Source organism: Gopherus flavomarginatus, chromosome 3 (genome assembly GCF_025201925.1).
Source record: "Gopherus flavomarginatus isolate rGopFla2 chromosome 3, rGopFla2.mat.asm, whole genome shotgun sequence".
In the NCBI taxonomy this organism is placed as follows: Eukaryota; Metazoa; Chordata; order Testudines; family Testudinidae; genus Gopherus; species Gopherus flavomarginatus.
The window spans coordinates 216,015,056-216,035,491 of NC_066619.1; the positions used below are offsets into that span (position 1 = coordinate 216,015,056).

At 39.8% G+C, this 20,436-nt stretch overlaps 1 protein-coding gene across 10 annotated transcripts in view; it reads left to right on the forward strand.

The window, feature by feature from the left end:
* CEP44 (centrosomal protein 44) overlaps nt 1-20,436 on the forward strand; it is a 44,917-nt gene that overhangs the window by 12,427 nt on the left and 12,054 nt on the right. For 6 of the 10 annotated variants that reach the window (XM_050945382.1, XM_050945383.1, XM_050945377.1 and 3 more), the window contains 4 exons: nt 7,395-7,545; nt 12,370-12,516; nt 14,372-14,482; nt 19,929-20,060. In XM_050945382.1, the coding sequence (XP_050801339.1) occupies nt 7,395-7,545; nt 12,370-12,516; nt 14,372-14,482; nt 19,929-20,060 (541 nt within the window). The remainder of the gene's footprint in view (nt 1-7,394; nt 7,546-12,369; nt 12,517-14,371; nt 14,483-19,928; nt 20,061-20,436) is intronic. The other 4 variants (XM_050945378.1, XM_050945384.1, XM_050945380.1 and 1 more) reach the window with 3 other exon arrangements.

A 20,436-nucleotide genomic window follows, 5' to 3' on the forward strand; every position in this document is an offset into this window, starting at 1 on the left:
AATCCCCAAAGATGCATGCACAAATGCAAGAGAGAGGGAGATTTTGGCATACTTGGTGATATAATTTGATCCACTGTTTACTAATTTTTCCTGTAGTGCCTTGATTAAAGTTGGACCTTTGCAAAAAATCCACTTTTTCCACTGTGCTGTGGAAGCAACAGCAAGTCGCTGAAGTTGTTTATAGTGAATACTTCACATTTGGCTTAAAGAAAGTTCAGCTGGCGTTTTTCATTTAAATTGATCTTAAAGCTAATGTAATTCTTTCATTTATAATCATGTTTATGAATTTTGTACAAAAGGAAAAAGCAGTACATTTTTCTGGAAACAGAGGACTGGCTTTATAAATAATCTTAGTACATTAACCAGTTCCATAAACTTAAGTGGCTCAATAAAGCAAAAATGTTGTTTAATCCCTTTGAAGTTTTAGTTCTTCAGTGATGGAGAGTAAATGTCAGTGAAAATGTATATCTTCTAATAGATATGTTAATATACAGAAGGCCTATTGATAAAGGTGGAGGGGTAATAAAAAGATTTATATGGCTACTCAGAGAGATTGAAAACAATGTTGGTGTAGAAAAGATGGTGTATGTCAATGTTCTTCTTTGAATTATTGTCCACGTCTTCCTGGTGTACATATGGCCCATGCACATGAGATCAGATTCTTACGACCTGCAGTGTGTGTTTGGGTTTGCACCTGTGTTCTATATGTCCTTGCCCGTGCTCCTCTCCCACTCCTCTAAAAAGAGGGTATAAAGAGCAGAGCAATCCCAACCATCCCTTGTTTCATTCTTACCAACCGTGGCAACAAGACAGAAACCCTGCAGTGTCCAGTTACTTCTCTATATTCAGTGTTAGTGTTAACTAGTTAGTTTTAATCTTTTTCCTGTTGGCAAAAATACGTTTGTTTAGTCAGATATTTAGGTTTTAGGGCCTGTCTCACCCCCTGCAGCGTGGGCCCACATGCGCGCGCACACAAAATAGAGGGGCTGTCACAATATGGAAGAAGTGAAATCCCTGGAGTTTAAAACTTGACTCTCTCAAGAGAAATTTTAACAACACTTAACAGGTACTCTAGATGCTTTTGTTTGCCTAGGTGAGGAATACGTTCCATACATATTCCTGAGAAGCTGGTTAATAAAAGATATTACCTCACCCACATTGTCTCTCTAATATTTCAGATATCACTTCTCTAAGCTTCAGAAAGCTCGAGAAAGCTCTTAAAATTGTTCCTCATGTAATGCTCTATGTCAGCCTCCATGGATGCCAAAAAGAAGGATGTAGTGAGACCTCAGTTCTCCAATCAGTCCCTCTCCATGAGCACCCCAGTGGGCCAGTATTTCACCCTGAACTTGCACACTGTGTCCACTAAGAGGCCTTTGGTCGTCTGCCTCCATTCTAGCATCAGATATGAGCTGAGGCATAAGTGTCTCCCAAGTCAGACACGAGCAAGTCAGATACCTGCTCATATTTGGCTCAACTGTTAAAGGGTGATCCAGAGGGCTGACAGAAGTCCATCTGGTGCCTCGGTATTGAGTGTTAAACGTATGTCTTCAGTACCAACAAAACATGTGGACTGCCCTTGCTCCATCATTGGCCCCTTGGAACCTGGTGTGCAGGTACCACCTGTACTGGCACCTAAAGCATGTATGAGTAAAGTACAGAGTGATCTAACTGTAGGATTAATAACAGTGTCAGTGAGGATGCTGATAGCTAAGCTACCGGTTAATGAGTCATCAGTACAGCAGATGAAGGCGGTATCTCCAGTACCAACATCATCCCCTGCCCAATTAGGGAAAATACTGCAGACCCAGAGCACTCCTGAAAGGATGGCTTTCCCACCGCATCCCCTTTGGAAAGAAGTGTACTCTTTCTCTTCATCTTCACTGAGACGCAGTAGGGAGTCATCTCCTACATAGCCACCCTCTCCCACTTGGGTAGCACAATATAATCAGGAAGCAACCTGGGACTCACAGGGAAGATCTTGGTACCCCCATCCCAGTACCCTCTTATCAGCCTTGGCCCTACTGGGTACCTGTGCATGTGTAGTCATATTCTCATAACCCTGTAATTTCTGCCCTTTCTAAAGTTTAGACAGCCCTTCCCAAAGAGGCAGTATAGACCAACCTAGGCAGGTCAGCTAGTGCAACCTCAGATACAGAGACATGAGGAGGAAAATGATATGGAACAACATCTACAAGGGAAGGAACAACTTTTCCCTGTTTTAGTTTCCTCATCCTTCCCCAAGAAGGCAGTAAATCCTCATTGGATAACTTCAAGGAGTTCCAGGACTTCATCAAGCATATGGCAAAGACTCTGGAGATATTTCTGGAAGTGGTACAAGAGAAATATGACAAGCTTCTGGAGAGCTTGCACTCTTCTACACCTGGCAGGCTAGCAATGCTGACAAATGAGGAATTGTTGGAGACTGCAGAAGACCTTTGGCAGACTCCAGCCACACCCAACTATGCAGACAGAAGGAACAAAGTCCCTTCAGATGCCTACTTTGGTAGGGCTGTCCCACAATCATTGTTTAAGTAGGACTCCTTCTACCTACCTCCAAGCAAATAGACAGCTGCTTATTATTCACCAAGAGTGGAATCTGTGTGGACAGTCACTTGAAGAAAGATTACTGTTGTCATAACCTTAGTCCCAGATTTGGACCTTAGCGTCCAAAATATGGGGGTTAGCATGAAAACCTCCAAGCTTAGCTACCAGCTTGGACCTGGTACTTGCTGCCACCACCCAAAAAATTAGAGTGTTTTGGGGCACTCTGGTCCCCCTGAAAAGCCTTCCCTGGGGACCCCAAGACCCAAATCCCTTGAGTCTCACAACAAAGGGAAATAATCCTTTTTCCCTTCCCCCCTCCAGGTGCTCCTGGAGCGATACACAGACACAAGCTCTGTGAATCCAAACAGAGTGACTCCCCCTCTCCGTTCCCAGTCCTGGAAACAAAAAGCACTTTCCTCTCCACCCAGAGGAAATGCAAAATCAGGCTAGCAAATTCAACACACACAGATCTCCCCCTGATTTCTTCCTCCCACCAATTCCCTGGTGAGTACAGACTCAATTTCCCTGAAGTAAAGAAAAACTCCAACAGGTCTTAAAAGAAAGAAAAAATACATACAAATGGTCTCTCTGTATTAAGGTGACGAAATACAGGGTCAATTGCTTAAAAGAATATTGAATAAACAGCCTTATTCAAAAAGAATACAAATCAAAGCACTCCAGCACTTATATTCATGCAAATACCAAAGAAAAGAAACCATATAACTTACTATCTGATCTCTTTGTCCTTACACTTAGAAACAGAAAATTAGAAAGCAGAACTACTTCTCCAAAGCTCAGAGAAAGCAGGCAGACAGAAAACAAAGACTCAGACACAAACTTCCCTCCACCCAGAGTTGAAAAAATCCGGTTTCCTGATTGGTCCTCTGGTCAGGTGCTTCAGGTGAAAGAGACATTAACCCTTAGCTATCTGTTTATGACAACTGTACCTTCAAGACTGGTTCTAAGATGCATTGTCTACCTGGATTCCATGACCTATCTTCCTTTCTGGTTATTACAGAATTCGTGCTCCTCTAGGCTTGTGTATTGGTAAAGGAATCTGAGGGATAGTTGGGCTAACTGCCTTTTATGCCCTTGAATGGATGAAGGCACACTTCTAGGGCAAAGGTGTGGCCTAAAGAATCCAATCTCATATGTATGCTGTTTATGCGCACCAAGAGTAGAGTCTGTGTGGGCAACAAATCTTCAAAAGACACAGTTTATCTAAGGTACACCTCTTCCCCGATATAACATGACCCAATATAACACGAATTCGGATATAACGTGGTAAAGCAGTGTTCTGGGTGGTGGGGGGGACAGGGCTGTGCGCTCCGGCGGATCAAAGCAAGTTCAGTATAACGCAGTAAGATTTTTTTTGGCTCTCAAGGACAACATTATATCGGGGTAGAGGTGTAATTAACCATTTTTTAATAGAAGCCTGAAAATTGTAACACAGGTATTGTAGCTAGATAGGTTCTTTGAATTATTAGACCTCAAGATTGGTGGGTGGACTAAATAAGAAAATGGAAAGTAAAAGAGAATTTAGGCTTGTTTTAATAAATAGGTCAGTATTTGCATGTGTTTATGCCTCTTTGTGGCCATAATCCCATCTGAAAAGTCTTAAATTCCATCAGTATTCAGGCTGAGTGCATATGACTTCAGTAAGACTGGCCTTTAAAGTATTGATGAAGGAATAGTGCTTTTTGAACACTTTGTTACCCACATAACAGCGTTTTGGGTATTGCAAGTAGTAGAGTTCTTGATTAAAATAATTCTTTCATGAAACTGAGGGCAATTCATATTAGTCTCACTCTGATATTCAGTTATTGCATTCTGCTTTTATCTTTGTCATTGCAGTAGTAACTTGCTTTAGTTTTAGGAAGGAAGGTATTCCAGTTACACAGTGCAGATGATAGGGCTTCATTAATTCATTGCCTTTGGCATCCTGCTCATCCACAAAAGGACTCAAACGAGAGAGAGAGAGACTATAAGATGTCTGTGCATCTGCCTTTAGTCTTTGTGGCCTGCTGAAGCTGTAAAAAATATAAAAAACTGAATAATGAAATGCATTTCTAAATACTGCTGTTAAGCAGAGCTTGAAAAGTTTACCATTATCTGAAGTGTAATCCTGCTAAGAGGTAACAGCAAAAGATTCACATCAGTGAAAATCAGGGCAAAGTGTTTTCCCACTCGGTGGAAATCTGACTTCCTTGGACTAGCAACAAAAAACTGGAATGACATAAAGACACAAAACAAAAATAAAAATAAACATTCAGAGACGCTATAAAACACTTATTACAATACTAATCCCAGATACAAAGAATGAGTTTAGGTAAGGGTAAAGGACTATATTTCAGTTGCTGAGTACCGTCTTTCTTTTCTGTTCCAGTATTTAAAAGGTAGGTCTAGATTTCTACCCAAAATCTGTTTGCACAGGAGGTTATCACTGTTCATTGTGTTAGCTGTATAAAGTATGGCAGTAAAATCATGGAACGTAGATCCGTACTTTGTCCCAACAAGCACACCACCAGTTCTCTGTGTGTGTGTGTGTGTGTGTGTGTGTGTGTGTGTGTGTGTGTTTTGCATATTTGGATTGGTTTGGTGGAAAATGGAAGTAGGTGCTGCAAAAGCAAATAAATTGGGTAAAAGTGTCGTCAGTATTCAAGCTCAGGTAAAAATGGTAATTTACACTCTACTAAACACTGGGCTTAGAACACTGTATATGAGTGTCTTTTTCTATGAGGGCAGCAAAGAATCCTGTGGCACCTTATAGACTAACAGACGTTTTGGAGCATGAGCTTTCGTGGGTGAATACCCACTTCCTCAGATGCATGTAGTGGAAATTTCCAGGGGCAGGTATATATATGCTAGCAAGCAAGCTAGAGATAACGAGGTCAGTTCAATCAGGGAGGATGAGGCCCTGTTCTAGCAGTTGAGGTGTGAAAACCAAGAGAGGAGAAACTGGTTCTGTAGTTGGCAAGCCATTCACAGTCTTTGTTCAATCCTGAGCTGATGGTGTCAAATTTGCAGATGAACTGAAGCTCAGCAGTTTCTCTTTGAAGTCTGGTCCTGAAGTTTTTTTGCTGCAGGATGGCCACCTTAAGGTCTGCTATAGTGTGGCCAGGGAGGTTGAAGTGCTCTCCTACAGGTTTTTGTATATTGCCATTCCTAATGTCTGATTTGTGTCCATTTATCCTTTTCCGTAGAGATTGTCCAGTTTGGCCGATGTACATAGCAGAGGGGCATTGGGCAGAAACCCTGAGCTCTCCCCACACCGCTGACTGGTAAGCGGAGAATGGGGCAGATCAGCCACACCATCACTGGTTCATTCACCTGCACATCCACCAATGTAATATACGCCATCATATGCCAGCAATGCCCCTCTGCTATGTACATCGGCCAAACTGGACAGTCTCTACGGAAAAGGATAAATGGACACAAATCAGACATTAGGAATGGCAATATACAAAAACCTGTAGGAGAGCACTTCAACCTCCCTGGCCACACTATGGCAGACCTTAAGGTGGCCATCCTGCAGCAAAAAAACTTCAGGATCAAACTTCAAAGAGAAACTGCTGAGCTTCAGTTCATCTGCAAATTTGACACCATCAGCTCAGGATTGAACAGACTGTGAATGGCTTGCCAACTACAGAACCAGTTTCTCCTCTCTTGGTTTTCACACCTCAACTGCTAGAACAGGGCCTCATCCTCCCTGATTGAACTGACCTCGTTATCTCTAGCTTGCTTGCTAGCATATATATACCTGCCCCTGGAAATTTCCACTACATGCATCTGAGGAAGTGGGTATTCACCCATGAAAGCTCATGCTCCAAACATCTGTTAGTCTATAAGGTGCCACAGGATTCTTTGCTGCTTTTACAGATCCAGACTAACACGGCTACCCCTCTGATACTTTTTCTATGAGGAATTAATATGGCTTATGAAATAAACTGCATAGTATGTGTCTTGAATTTCCATTTTATAACACTGAGGGTTTTTTTAGATCTGTTCTTTTCAGGAATTGTCTTTTTGCAGAGTGAGTAAAAATCTCACCCTCTATTAAAATTTTGTTTATACCATGGTTCTTTCTCATATACAAGAGTGCTTTAAACTTCATATTCAGCTACTCAGGGGCTGGGCTAAAAATTTTCTATTATATACTCCACATAGTGGAATATCTGCTGATGTCCTTAGGAAGTTTGTAGAGAGATCAAGACGTTGATATGGCCATTATGTTGTAACTAAACATTTGGCTATTTTGTTTGGTCATTATTGTCACATTTATGGCTCAGTGACAAGATCTGCTCCCATTTGGGCCACTGTTATTTCTGCCTTTTGTTTCTTCTCTTTCCCATCCTTCCTCCTTTTGTCTTTGTGAACCCTGAGTTGTCTCTGCATGTCCTTCTGTTTAGTAATATCCAGTTTCAGACCCAGTGTGCTTTACTTCCACCTGTTTCTGCATTCCATCTGCTAAAATGATCAATGGTAAAATACTTTAATGTTGACAGTGAAGTATCATTTCAGAGTTGACACTCCAGTGTGAGTCATAGGGAGAGAGGAGTGTGAGTCAATGTCAGGCTGTCTTCGGACTCAGGCAGATTTCACTGAATCAGGTGACCTTCTAAATGTGAACTATGTTTTTATTTCTGAAGCCAAAAGGGCTGTAAACGTACTTTAAAAAGGATGAGGGTGGAAGGGGAGAAGGAAGCTGTGCTTCTACACAATTTCGATATATCTTATGCCATACAGATATACCTTACAGGCTGTATGTTTGACACCACTGGTTTATACTGATCACTGATTATTTGCTTCCATTTACTGTGCAAAATACTTCTCCTTTTTTCCCCCAGCAGTTTTTTAAAGGGTGATCCAGCTGCGTTTTTACCCATCATCAGTTATTCCTTCACGTCCTTCTCAACTTACATAGCAGAACTTTTGGTGGAATCTGATGTAGAGCTCACGGCTAAAAGCGATTTGCGTTTTATTGAAGCTATCTATAAGGTATCTAACTTTATGTTCATTGAGTTTTATGTATCTGATTATCCTGCCGAACATTTAATATGCTTTTCTGCTGGGTAATAGAATAATTTTGAAAATGGCAATATTGGTGACACAATCATTTGGTAACTCCTGCACAAGAGGTTTGGGGCCTGGGTCACTTGCTGGAGGATTCTCTGCACCTTGAAGTCTTTAAACCACAAGTTGAAGACTTCAGCAGTTCAGACATAGGTCAGGGGGTTGTTACAGGAGAGGGTGGCTGAGATTCTGTGTCCTGCATTGTGCAGAAGGTAAGACTAGAAGATTATAATGGTCCCTTCTGACCTTAAAGTCTCTGAGTCTGTGAGTAAATTTAGCTGGGTTGATTTGTAAAGCATATTCAAAGTGTCTTCTGCTTGGTGTCTAGAGTCAAGATTTCAGAGGAGCCATGACCAGTATGTGGCAGGTCCAAATTTTGATTTATAACTTACTTGTTTTCATTATCAGAGGGGTAGCTGTGTTAGTCTGGATCTGTAAAAGCAGCAAAGTGTCCTTTGGCACCTTATAGACTAACAAATGTATTGGAGCATGAGCTTTCGTGGGTGAATACTCACTTCGTCAGGTTCATCCACGAAAGCTCATGCTCCAATACGTCTGTTATTCTATAAGGTGCCACAGGACTCTTTGCTGCTTTTAATGAAAACAGTGAAGGTTGATATTAGCTCATCTTTACTCTTTAGTTGATACTATTATTGTTTGTATTATTGTAGTTCCTAAGACCGCCAGTCATGGACTAGGACCTCATTGTGCTGGATTCTGTACAGACAGAACAAAAAGACAGTCCCTGCCCCAAAGAGCTTACACCAAAGTGTAAGACAAGAGACAACAAATAGGTACAGGCAGATTGACAGAATACAAGAAACAATGAGACATAAGTGGTCAAAATGAAAAGCTGTGGTATCAACATACCAGAAGCCTAGCCAATGTCAAGTTATTAGCAAATACTGTGATATACTTTTCTATTAAATTACATCTTAAATCAACAGACTGTAGATATGTAAGCTTACCTGAAACATGCATTGTACAATGTATTATGCAGCCTAAAGTTGACTGAGAGTGTGCTTTATTGCGACTGACGAATTTAAAACCAATTCTAAGTGTTCATTTTGCAAACATCTATTCTTGAGTTGTTCCTATGATGTGCCTTTCACGCTGGTAGCTATAACTAAGGTACATGCAAATTTGATCTTTTTCGTACTTGCACCATAATCTCATCAAGACTATTAGAAATTCTATACAATTCTAATATTAAAGGTATATTAGACTTAAAAATCTAAGAATTACTTGCATTGTATCCTGATTATTTTACTATTGATCTAGTTTATATTAATTGGAGAAAATACAATTTGCTACTTAAAATTGTTTTATTTCAGCTCTCATGGTGAGTACTGAGTAGAGGGAATACTGCCAAACTCTGTGACTGGATGGAAGTATGTATGGGTTAGAGAATACGTTATGTAGGAAAAACTGTGCATCGTAGATTACAATAACATAAGGAATATTTAGGACTTGCTATTTTATATATAAAAACACATTTCAGTCTTACATGCTAATTAAATGAAAGTGAGCTGGCTAAAGCTCAGCATAGAGAAGAATGAGAAGATGATGTTGGGGTGCAGGAAGCAGTTGGAGGAGAGGGCGGATGTAATGTACACCCTGCTGGCCGAGACCCTGAGAGCCCAGGGCTACGAGGTCCAGATACATGCCCGGATCGTGGGAGCCCTGGGCTCATGGGATCCCCACAACGAGCTGGTTCTGAGAGCGTGCAGAGTTGGTCGATGCTATGCCCGGCTCATGAGACAGCTCATGGTGTTCGACACCATCAGGTGGTCCAGAGACATTTATATGGAACACATCACAGGACACCAGCAATACCACACTGAGTAACTGAGACTGCTGATCAGGGAAATAACCCCCTTCCTTCCCTGACAAACCAAAGGACGCACCTGACCCATGTACTTATCCGCTACACCGATACTGTCTTGGACTCCTTATTCATTCCATGGGTGGTGTACCCGAGCCCACTTATCCACTGACACTTCAAAAACCCTTGCACCCCAATCTAGGTCTATGCCGGTTATGCGATATGTATATATCTCTTCATCCTTGCAACTGATACCTGTAACCCCCCATAGCCCAAGCCTGACCCCAGATGTACAGTACCTTCCCTCTTAACTTGTGTATATTTCATTTTAAACATTAACTTCAGTAAAATTTTTATATTGGTTTTCTTGCTTGAAAGAGTGTCTACCATGAGTTACCTAGTTTTGCAATGAAGGATGATTTTGGACATCCTCCCTCCCCATAGTTGCAGTGAGGTGATTCAATAGCACTAAACCAGTCAACTTTTTGCAGTCTGGTTCTGACTAAGAGATTATGAATTTTCCTTTTGAATACAGACCTTGGCACTGTTACCCACATCTGTTACTGTAAGATTAGACTTTTGCAATAGACTGTACTTGGTGCTACACCTTAAAAGAGTTTGTAGGCTGAAGCTGGTGCAGAATGCAATAGTGGCTCAGTATTTAGCAGAACATTTTATTAGGAGCATGTGACACCAGTTTATTGCTGTCTGTTTGGTCTCCAGTTAGTTTAAGGTGTTGGCTATGATGTCTAAAGTCCTAAATGGTCTGCAATCTGCATATCTGGGGGATCCCTTTTTTCCCAGTGGCATACTGCCACTGCTGCAGTCAGCTGTGGTGCACAAGTGGGATTCCAATTTATAAAAAGAGTGGGGGTTGTGGGCGAGACATTTTGTGTGAGCTCCAGGGCTCTGGAACTTGCTCCCTCACCTTGGTCAAAAATAGCTTGATTTTGGGTAATCCTATGGGCTTTCCTCTGGCTTTTGGAGGGTGTTGAGGATATACTGCTTGCATTATGAAGGGATGGAAAGGAGCTTTTTTACAGGTGCCTAGCCGGGTCTTTTCTGATTGCTTAATGCTTCTGGTGTTACTAACTGAGGGTGTCTCTACACTGCAGCGGGGACCATGCTTCCTTGTGCAGGTAGACAGCAGGTTAGCACACTAAAAGTAGCAGTACTTGGGTGGCTAGCCCAAGCTGCTGCCCATTCTGCAGCCACACTGCTATTTTTAGGATGCTTGCTTGAGCAGAGCTAGCACGTCTGTCTACCTGTGCTGAAAACATGCTTTCAGCTGCAGTGCAGATGTACGTTTAGAGCTAGGGTGCTAAGCCTGTACATGCATCATCTTTTTATATTTTTATTCTTTTAAAATTGAAATAAAATCGAAACAGTTATTAATTTTAACCTTGTCTTATATATGGTTAGGTAATATTTTAATGTAATTTGTTGCTAGCTGGTTGGTTCATGTGTGTTTCAATTTAATCTAAAGCTTCAAGCTTTAGATTAAATTGAAACACACATGAACCAACCAGCTAGCAAACAAAAATCTTCCCATCAAGTTTGTGTTCATAATGTATTGCTTTAATGAATATCCAAGATTTCTAACCTTTAGATCTTGCTGATAATTTGATTCAAACTGAATTAAATTACCAGCTTTCTTTTTACAAGATTTTTTGTTTTGTTTTTCATGGAATTGAATAGACTAATTTGTCAAGTTATTTCTTTGAAAGTTTCTTTATAGATAGATAGTTATGTAGACTTAAAATTTGGATGGTTTAAAACATCACATTTTAAACATAAATATGAAAATTTGCAGAGACTTCTGCTTGTTATATACAGACTGCAGTATAGATTTTTTCACTGGTACAGTGTGTGTAATTATCCTTAAATTACTTTATAAATATGTTGTTTGCCTGGGTTAAAAGTAGATGTGTGGTGCCATTTTAGTTAAGACACTTTACAAAGTTGTGGGGTTTTTTGTTTTTTGCTTTTTGGGGGGGAGTGGAGGGTTGGTGTTTTTTGCTGTGAGGGGGAAATACTCACTCAAATGTAGGTTTTCAGTTGGGTAGAGATGTGCTGCCCATTTTAACATTAAGTAAAAATATGGTTTCAATTTTCATATTCCTGTAAGTGCCAGTTATTGTTGAAATAACATCATATTAATATCAATAGATTAAGAATCAAAATATTTGATTTTTGCAGAGCTTTATATTTAATCCAAAGAGGTTCACATAAATACACATTTTGTCAATTTTTTAACGTTTTTGTGAAATTCTGCTTTTTATTATAGCAATGCACTTCACTACATGACACTACACTTTGTATCTATGATTCTATATATTTTCTAACTATAAGGGTATTTAAGCACTATAATAGGTTTGTATGGGAGGTTGTGGAATCCCCATCATTGGAGATTTTTTTTAAATAGACTGGACAAATACCTGTCATGGATGGTCTAAGTTTACTTGGTTCTGCCTCAGTGCAGGGGGCTGGGTTTGGTGACCAATCGAGGTCTCTTTCAGACCTTCACTTCTATGATTTTATAATTCTCTCTAGAGCTGAAACAAACAAAACTGTTTTTAGTGTGCATTCATATTTCTAGAACTCTCCAAAACTTTTTTCCAAATTTGTTTCCAAACTTAATACGTGTTTTAGACACGTATTAAGTTTGGTATTTGTATTTCTTTTGTTTTTTAAAGGAGTGATTTGATTTAAGAGTGCCTGGCAGATTGGCATATGATGGGAGTTCCAGTTATGGGGGCAGCTTAAAATATACAAAGACCAACGTTGGTGTGAAAAGATTCACTGGCAAAGCTAATGGGGTAAAAGGGGCAATTGTGCAAAAATAAGAACAAAAATACAGTTTCTACAGAACAGAGAATATACGGAGGTTTGGGAAACTAATAAAGTTTTTTACTCTCTTGCAGCTGCTTCGAGATCAGTTTCAATACAAACCAGTTTTAACAAAACAGCAGTTTCTCCAGTGTGGCTTTGCAGAAAGGAAAATACAGATTGTTTGTGACATTATCAGTGCTGTAATGAAAAAGCATAAGGAATTAAGTAATATGAATAAGGTACTGATCAGGGTGATACTTTAGATATGATTTACAGTATTTGAGAGAAAGATTAACTATATTTTGTAACATATTTCAGTTCAAATGTTGCTCTAAGTAGAAAAAGAACTACAGTAAGGATCACTGAAGTTAGTATGGGGGGAAAAAACGCTAAATCAGAGTCCATCCCCTTACAAATTCAGTATGTACTCTCCCAATAGAGAGGATATATCAGATATTTAAGTGATTCTAAATATCTACACTTGCCGCTAGCCAAATGACCTAGACCAGGGGTTCTCAAACTTCATTGCACCGCAACCCCCTTTTTACAACAGAAATTACTTTATGACCCCAGGAGGGGGGACTGAAGCTTGAGCCCGTTCAAGCCCTGCTGCCCTGAGTGTGAGTGTATGTGGAACATAGCCAAAGGGCTTCAGCCCTGAGGTGGGTAGGAGGCTGTAACCTGAGCCCCATCACCCAAGACTGAAGCCCTCAAGCGTTGGCTTCAGCCCCACATGGTGGAACTCGGGCTTCAGCCCCAGGAGATGGGGCTCCAGCAAGTCTAATGCCAGCCCTGGCAACCCCATTAAAATGGGGTCACAACCCAGTTTCAGAACCACAGACATAGACATACTAACATTTTGTAGTGAACAGACAAAATTTCAAGCAAAGATAAACAAATTCACACTATTAACAGTAAGTTTCATGTACTCTGTTACGCTTCTGGATGTAGTAAGAATATAATTGCAAAATAGTTCATTGTACTTCTGGAAAAACTGTTAAGGTAGATAGGAACAAAAATCGAACATCTGCTCATTTGAGATTTTCTTTTTTTTTTTTTAAATTTTCTGAAAAGTGTGACGCTAACAGTATAGTGTTCAGAAACAAACATCTGCAACAAATTGTGTGTCTGTATATATTCTTACTACTTGTATGTGAGTTTTAGTTGGATTTCACAATACACATTTTGGGTCTTATTTATATATAGATCTTAATATATATCTATTTAGTATTAGGGCAGGTAAGAAATCTAGCACATCAGTTGATACTGGGTGTATGGGTAAGTTCCTGTCAGAAAAGTAATTTGAAACTTGTTCCTATTTCATACAAACTTGTAGGATGTAGGTCGGGGTGGTCAAACTGTGGCTCTCAGTTAAAGTGCAGCTCACTGAGCCCTCCGTGTCTCCCTGCCCCATTCTCCGCTTACCAGTCAGCGGTGTGGGGAGAGCTCAGGGTTTCTGCCCAAGGGGAAGGAAAGGTCTCAGGGCTTCAGCCCTGCTGGAGGCACCTGCCAGGGCTTGGGGCTGAAGCCCTGGCAGATGCCTTCCCCAGGGCAGAATTCCCTAGCCCTGCCTCAGAGCAGGAGCTCTGCAGGGCTGAAGCCCTGAACCCTGGCAGGCATGCCCGGGTCTCGAGCTTCTGAAGGTTATCGCATGTGGCTCAGAGGATCAGTAATTTTGGCCACTCCTGATATAGATAATCATTGCATGTAACGCTAGCGTTAAGAAGTTCTATTCTATGCATTTATAACTTGTGACCCATATAACTATAAGGATATATTTTCCTATTATTTAATCAGTGTTAAATACCTTACAACTATTTTTTCTTTTATATCCATGACCAGGCTAGACCCAATCTCATATATGCAAAATGTGGTTTGAGAATGTATGTACATTAGATTCACTTTCAAGTGTTTGTTTTAGCCATTATTAGCATTCTTAATTTCATATTTTTTCAGTCAATATTTTATAATGAAAAAATCCAAACCTGTTTCATATGTATGATATTCAATCGGATCATACAGTGATAATTTTTAACTATCATTTTCCCCCGTAAAATAAACTTTGCTAATGTGTGTTTTTTGTTTATTTTAAAGGCTAAATCTCAAACAAGAAAAAAAACCAGGTCTTTAAAATCTGAGTCACAAGCAAATTGTGAGAAACTTCTTGCTGATCCTGTTGTTTGCAGGACTGTGATTTCTCAGCAGGTATGAAAATAGAAAGAAAATAGTTTTGCTTTTTTATGTATACAGTTTAAAGTTCTTTGACCCTAGTGATATTAACAAATCAGATTAGGGCTGATCTGCAGTTGTTCAGCAAGCCAGTACCTTCCTAGAATGTAAGCTTCCATTTAAAATAAACAAAAACTTTAGTTGTGAAGATAAGTGTAAAAACAAGATGCAAACAGATGCAAAGAGTGGCTCTGAGAAATGTGCTCTGCTTCAGTTCACACTGACGTCTAATGATGGTATTTAAAGTATCATTGTAATTTAACTGTTTCATTGGTGATCAGATATGAAAGAAAGGAGAAGGACAAACATAATATGAAGACATGCATAATCTATTGATGGTGGGTAGAACTTGGGCTATGAATATGGTTTGAATTCTTTCTAATATAACTGTAAGTAACACTACAATAATCTGTTATTAGAAATGCTTTTTGATATACTGCCAAATCTGGAAATGTGTTTTCTTAACACATTTCTCAGTATAATATGTTTGATCTACTAACCTCTGCTACTGTTATACACCTGTACCTTGATATAACGCTGTCTTCGGAAGCCAAAAAATCTTACCACGTTATAGGCGAAACCGTGTTATATTGAACTTGCTTTGATGCACCAGAGTGTGCAGCGCCCTCCCGGAGCACTGCTTGACATCTGAATTTGTGTTATATTGGGTCATGTTATATCAAGGTAGAGGTGTACTGTGAGGGAGGCAAAGAGGTTTTACTCTTATTCATAGAAGATTGAATCATAGAAGATTAGGATTGGAAGGGACCTCAGACGGTCATCTAGTCCAATCACCTGCTCAAAGCAGGACCAATCCCCAGACAGATTTTTACCCGAGTTCCCTAAATGGCCCCCTCAAGGACTGAACTCACAACCCTAGGTTTAGCAGGCCAATGCTCAAACCACTGAGCTATCCCTCCCTCACCTCCCCCAAGGCAGCAAAGTTACACCCTGCAGAACTTTACAGAACTGTAATTGTTTAGTAAATCCAGACAGTCTCTACTCAATAGCAGAATGTAGCATCACTTGCTGTTAAAATCTGTCCTCGTCACAAGGATTACCTGCTTCTGGCATGATTTACAACCTGACTCTACCCTTTCTGTATGATAAAGTAGAACGGGGAACACGTGGGACTCCTATGGACAGATAGTCCACAGCTCCTTTGAAGAGAGGAATCTGTCAGCGACACTAAAATATGCATTAATCAACCAGCATTGAAGAAACCATTGATTGATACTCACAACTCTGCAGACCATTGACCATTGGTTACCACTCTTTTTAAAACATGCTAATTGTGAAGCTAGCAGAGAAGTCTCCAATTCTACCTTTCGGCTGCCAGTGTTCTAGATCCTTTTCATTCTGGCTTTTGGTCAGTGCATGATACAGGAAAAGAGCTTATTGCTCTGGGCAGGAGTAGGTCTTCCATCATAGACAAGAGAAATAGATTCCTACTCATTTTGCTAAACTTCTTGTGACACTTGATACTATTGATCACCTAGTACACCTGTCTAGTCTCCAAGAGACTTCAGGGGAAAATGGAAATACACTTAAATGGCTCAGATTCTTATTGTGGTGAAATCAGAAGGTCATCATGGACAGTTGTTCTTCCGCTTCCAAAGCCATCACCTCTGGAGTCCCACAATGCACATGATTCTTCCCTTTATTATCGTGTTGCCAATAGGAGGCCATCAAGGGTATGTCTACACTGCAGTTAGATACCTGCAGCTAACTGGGGCTCAGGCCAATGGGCTGTTTAATTGTGGTGTATACATTTGGGCTTCGGCTGCAGCCAGAGCTGTGGGACTCCCACCCTATAAGATTCTAGAGCTGTTGCTCCAGCCTGAGCCTGAACATCTACAATGCAACTAAACAGCCCCTTGGCCCAATCCCTGCAAGCCTGACTCAGGTGATATGGGCCAGCTGTAGGTTTTTAACTGCGGTGTAGACATACCCTGAGAGATTTCTTAAAACAGGCTGAAGTGCAGGTGGTGCATGAAAGACACCGAGCTCTGCATCTCCTTTAAGCTAAATATAAACAATGTTGTCTTCTTGCTTCCTCATAGTTTTGATTCAAAGCCTAGTTGAAAATATCTGGGTAAAGATATATAGAGGGAAAATTGGGGTGATGTCCTTGAAGGGAACCAAATCAGGAAGAGGAGGTGGATTTAGGCATTTCTATCACAAATAACGGAAATATCCAAAATACAAGACCTGATAGTAATGGGGAACTTTGCCCAGACATCTGTTGGAAAAGTAATACAGCAAAACACAAAATTTCCAATATATTCTTGAAGTGTAGTGGGGACAAGTGGAATGTATTAGGGACAACTTTTTGTTTCAACAAGTGAAGGAAGTAAGTGGGGGCATCCATTTTAGTCTTAATTTTGACCAACAGGGAGGAATTGGTTGCAAACCTGAAGGTGGAAGGCAATTTGGGTGAAAGCAATCCTTTTGAATTATGAAGTTTACCATTTCATAAAAGAAAGGAGTGAGAGCTGTAGACTTCAAAAAGCAGACTTTTAACAAACTCAAATAACTGATAGGTAAGATCCCATGGGGAAAATAGTCTAAGGAATAAGAGTTCCAGAGAGCTGGTGGTTTCTCAGCTATTAAAGGCACATCTGCAAACTATTCTAATGCAAAGGAAAGATAAGACTAGTAAGAGGCCAATATGGCTTTTTCAGTAGCTCTTCAATGACCTGAAAATAAAAAATGAATTCTAGAAAAAGAGGAAACATAGATAATTGGCTAAGTAGGAGTACAAAAGAATAGCATAAGCATATAGAGACAAAATCAGAAAGCCCAAGGCACAAAATGAGTTTCACCTAAGTAATAAGAAGAGGTTCTATAAATTACATTGGAACTAAAAGAAAGCAAAGGAAAAAATAGGTCCTCTACTTAGAGGAAAGGAATGCTAATAATGGACAACATCAAGGAGACTGTGGAGTTTAATGCCTATTTTGCTTCAGTCTTCACGAAAGTTAATGATGACCAGATACTCAGCACAATTGATAAGGGGGAAGGAACACAAGCCAAAATAGAGAAAGAACAAGTTTAAAAATATTTACCTAAGTTGAATTTCATCAAGCCTAGGCGATTTGATTATATTTATCCTACAAGACTGAAGGAACTAGCTGAAGCAATCTCTGAACCAATAACAATTATCTTTGAGAATTCATGAAGGAAGGGTGAGATCCCAGAGGACTAGAGAAAGGAAAACAGCACCTCTCTTTAAAAGAGGAACCAAAGAGGACCTGGCAATTGGACTGGTCAGGCTGACTTGGATACCTGGAAAGATACTGGAACAAATTATTTAAAAAATCACTTTGTAGGCACCTATTGGATAATAGGATTATAAGGAATAGCTAGGATGGATTTGTCAAGAACAAATCATGCCAAACCAACCTAATTTCCTTTTTTGGCAGGGTTACTGGCTTAGTGGATAGGGAGGAAGCATTAGACATGATCTTGATTTTAGTAAGGCTTTTGACACAGTACCCTATGATATACTCATAAACAAATTTAGGGAAATACGATCTAAATGAAATTTAGATGCATCTGACGAAGTGGGTATTCACCCACGAAAGCTCATGCTCCAAAACATCTGTTAGTCTATAAGGTGCCACAGGATTCTTTGCTGCTTTTAAATGAAATTACTATCAGGTAGGTGCATAACTGACTGAAAGATCTTCCTCAGAGTAGTTATCAAGGGTTTGCTGTCAAACTGGGGGAGAATATCCAGTGGGGTCCACAAGAATCTTTTCATTAATGACTTGGAAAATGGAGTGGAGAGTCCACTTATAAGTTTGCAGATGACACCAGGCTGGGAGGGGTTGCAAGCAATTTGGAGGAAAGGATTAGAATTCAAAACAACCTTGACAAATTGGAGAATTGGTCCAAAACAACAAGATGAAATTCAATAAAGCCAAGTGTGAAGTGCTTCATTTAGGAAGAAGAAATCAAATGCACAACTACAAAATGGAGAATAACTGGCTTGGTGCTAGTACTGTTGAAAAGATTCTCGGGGTAATGGTGGATCATAAACTGAATGTGCATCAACAGGGTGATGCAGTTGCGAAAAAGTCTAATATTCTGGGGCATATTAACAAGAGTGTTGTATGTAAGGCATAGGAAGTAATTTTTCTGTTCTGTTTGGCACTCATAAGGCCTCAGCTAGGGTATTGTTGAATACTGGGCACCACACTTTAGGAAAGATGTGAACAAATTGGGGAGACTCCAGAGAAGAGCAACAATGCTAAAGGATTTAGAAACCCTGACCTATGAGGAAATGTTTAAACAAACAAAACTGGCCATGGTTGGTCTTGAGAAAAGACTAAATGGGGGACCAGATAACACTCTTCAGATATGTTAAGGGGTTTTATAAAACAACTGTGGTCAATTGTTCTCTCTGTCCACTGGTGGTAGGACAAGAAGTAATGGCCTTAATCTGCAGCAAAGGAAAGTTAGATTAGATATTAGGAAAACTTTTCTAACTATAAAAGTAAAACTCTGGAATAGGCTTCCAAGGGAGGTTGTGGAATCCCCATCATTGGTGGTTTTTAAGAAGAAGTTGGAGAGATCCCTGTCGGGAATGGTCTAGGTTTATTTGGAGCTGCCTCTGCGAAGGGAGCTGAATTTGAGAACTTCTCAAATTTCCTTCCAGCTTTCATTTCTATGTGTTTCTGACTTCCACACTCGATTATTGTAACTTGTACCTTATAATGAAGCCAAACACCCTTGAAAAAGTTCAACTAATATAAAACACAAAAGTTACCATGAGCTCATCACTTTGGTGTTCTGCTTTTTCAACCAGCTCCCATTGAATAGAGTATAGTTCAAGGTCTGTGTCCCCTTCATAGGCCTGGACCTAGCTACCAGTGAGCATGCCCTTACCTCCGCAACTGTGACTTCTAAGTTCTGTTGGAACAATAAAATTATTAAGCAGTAGAGAGAGAGACTTATGAGCCTTTGAAGTCAGAACATTCAGAGGAGTAGGGCTTACACTATGGAACTCTTGCAAGAGGTAAGAGACCTTGCTGTGCTCAGAAAGAAATGTAAACTGATCTTTTGACTTGGCTTTCCCTCAATAAGTCTACCTAGAAAAACTAAAAATAAACAAAACCACCTAATCAAGCTATTTTTCTAACAGGCTGCCGAGGAAAAGGAGAGATGTTTCTGACTTTAAATATGTGGAAGCAATAAGGGTGATGGGCCATATGACTCTGAAAAGAGTATCAAGTATAACTCCGTTTTTTCACAGTTTAAATCTTTCATGATCTGTCTTACAACTGGGTGAGATCAGATTGCTTGGGTGTATAGATAAAAGCAAAATAATTAAATGCAGAACATTGTGCATTTAGTTGGCAAGAATGTTTTTGTTGTAATAAATCAAACATGTGGATTATTTTTTTTACATACAAAGAAACCTCAAGTGGAACGTCACCCAGATAGCGAAGTTAATGTGCATGGCTATAATACAGCCATTCCAGTAGATGAAGATAGTGAAGAAGAATCCTGTGTAGTTGATGATGTTTTGGAAGTTGTGTGTGAACAAGTAAGAATTTTGAATTTTAAAATGTAGAGTTTAGTATGATAGCCTAAGTGGCTTCCAAACATCTTTTTTATTTTTTTCAAAATTAAACTTGATCTATAAGTATATAATAAATGTGTAGAGAACATTGGTAGTACAATAGTACAACTTAAGAAAAAAAGAGTTCTAACATGAGTAGCAATTTAGACTTACTACATCTTATTTATTTTCAATAGTGTCTCCAATGTGCTGTGCAAGCACAAAAAAGAAGGGTCCCTGCCCCATGGGTTATGTTTTTTCCTCTCCTAAAAGACCTTACCAGATGGTCAAAAAACAGGGTAAAGGGAGAAGAGGTACAACAAACCTGTGGGAATAGTTATGTGGTGGTTGGTATTCTCTT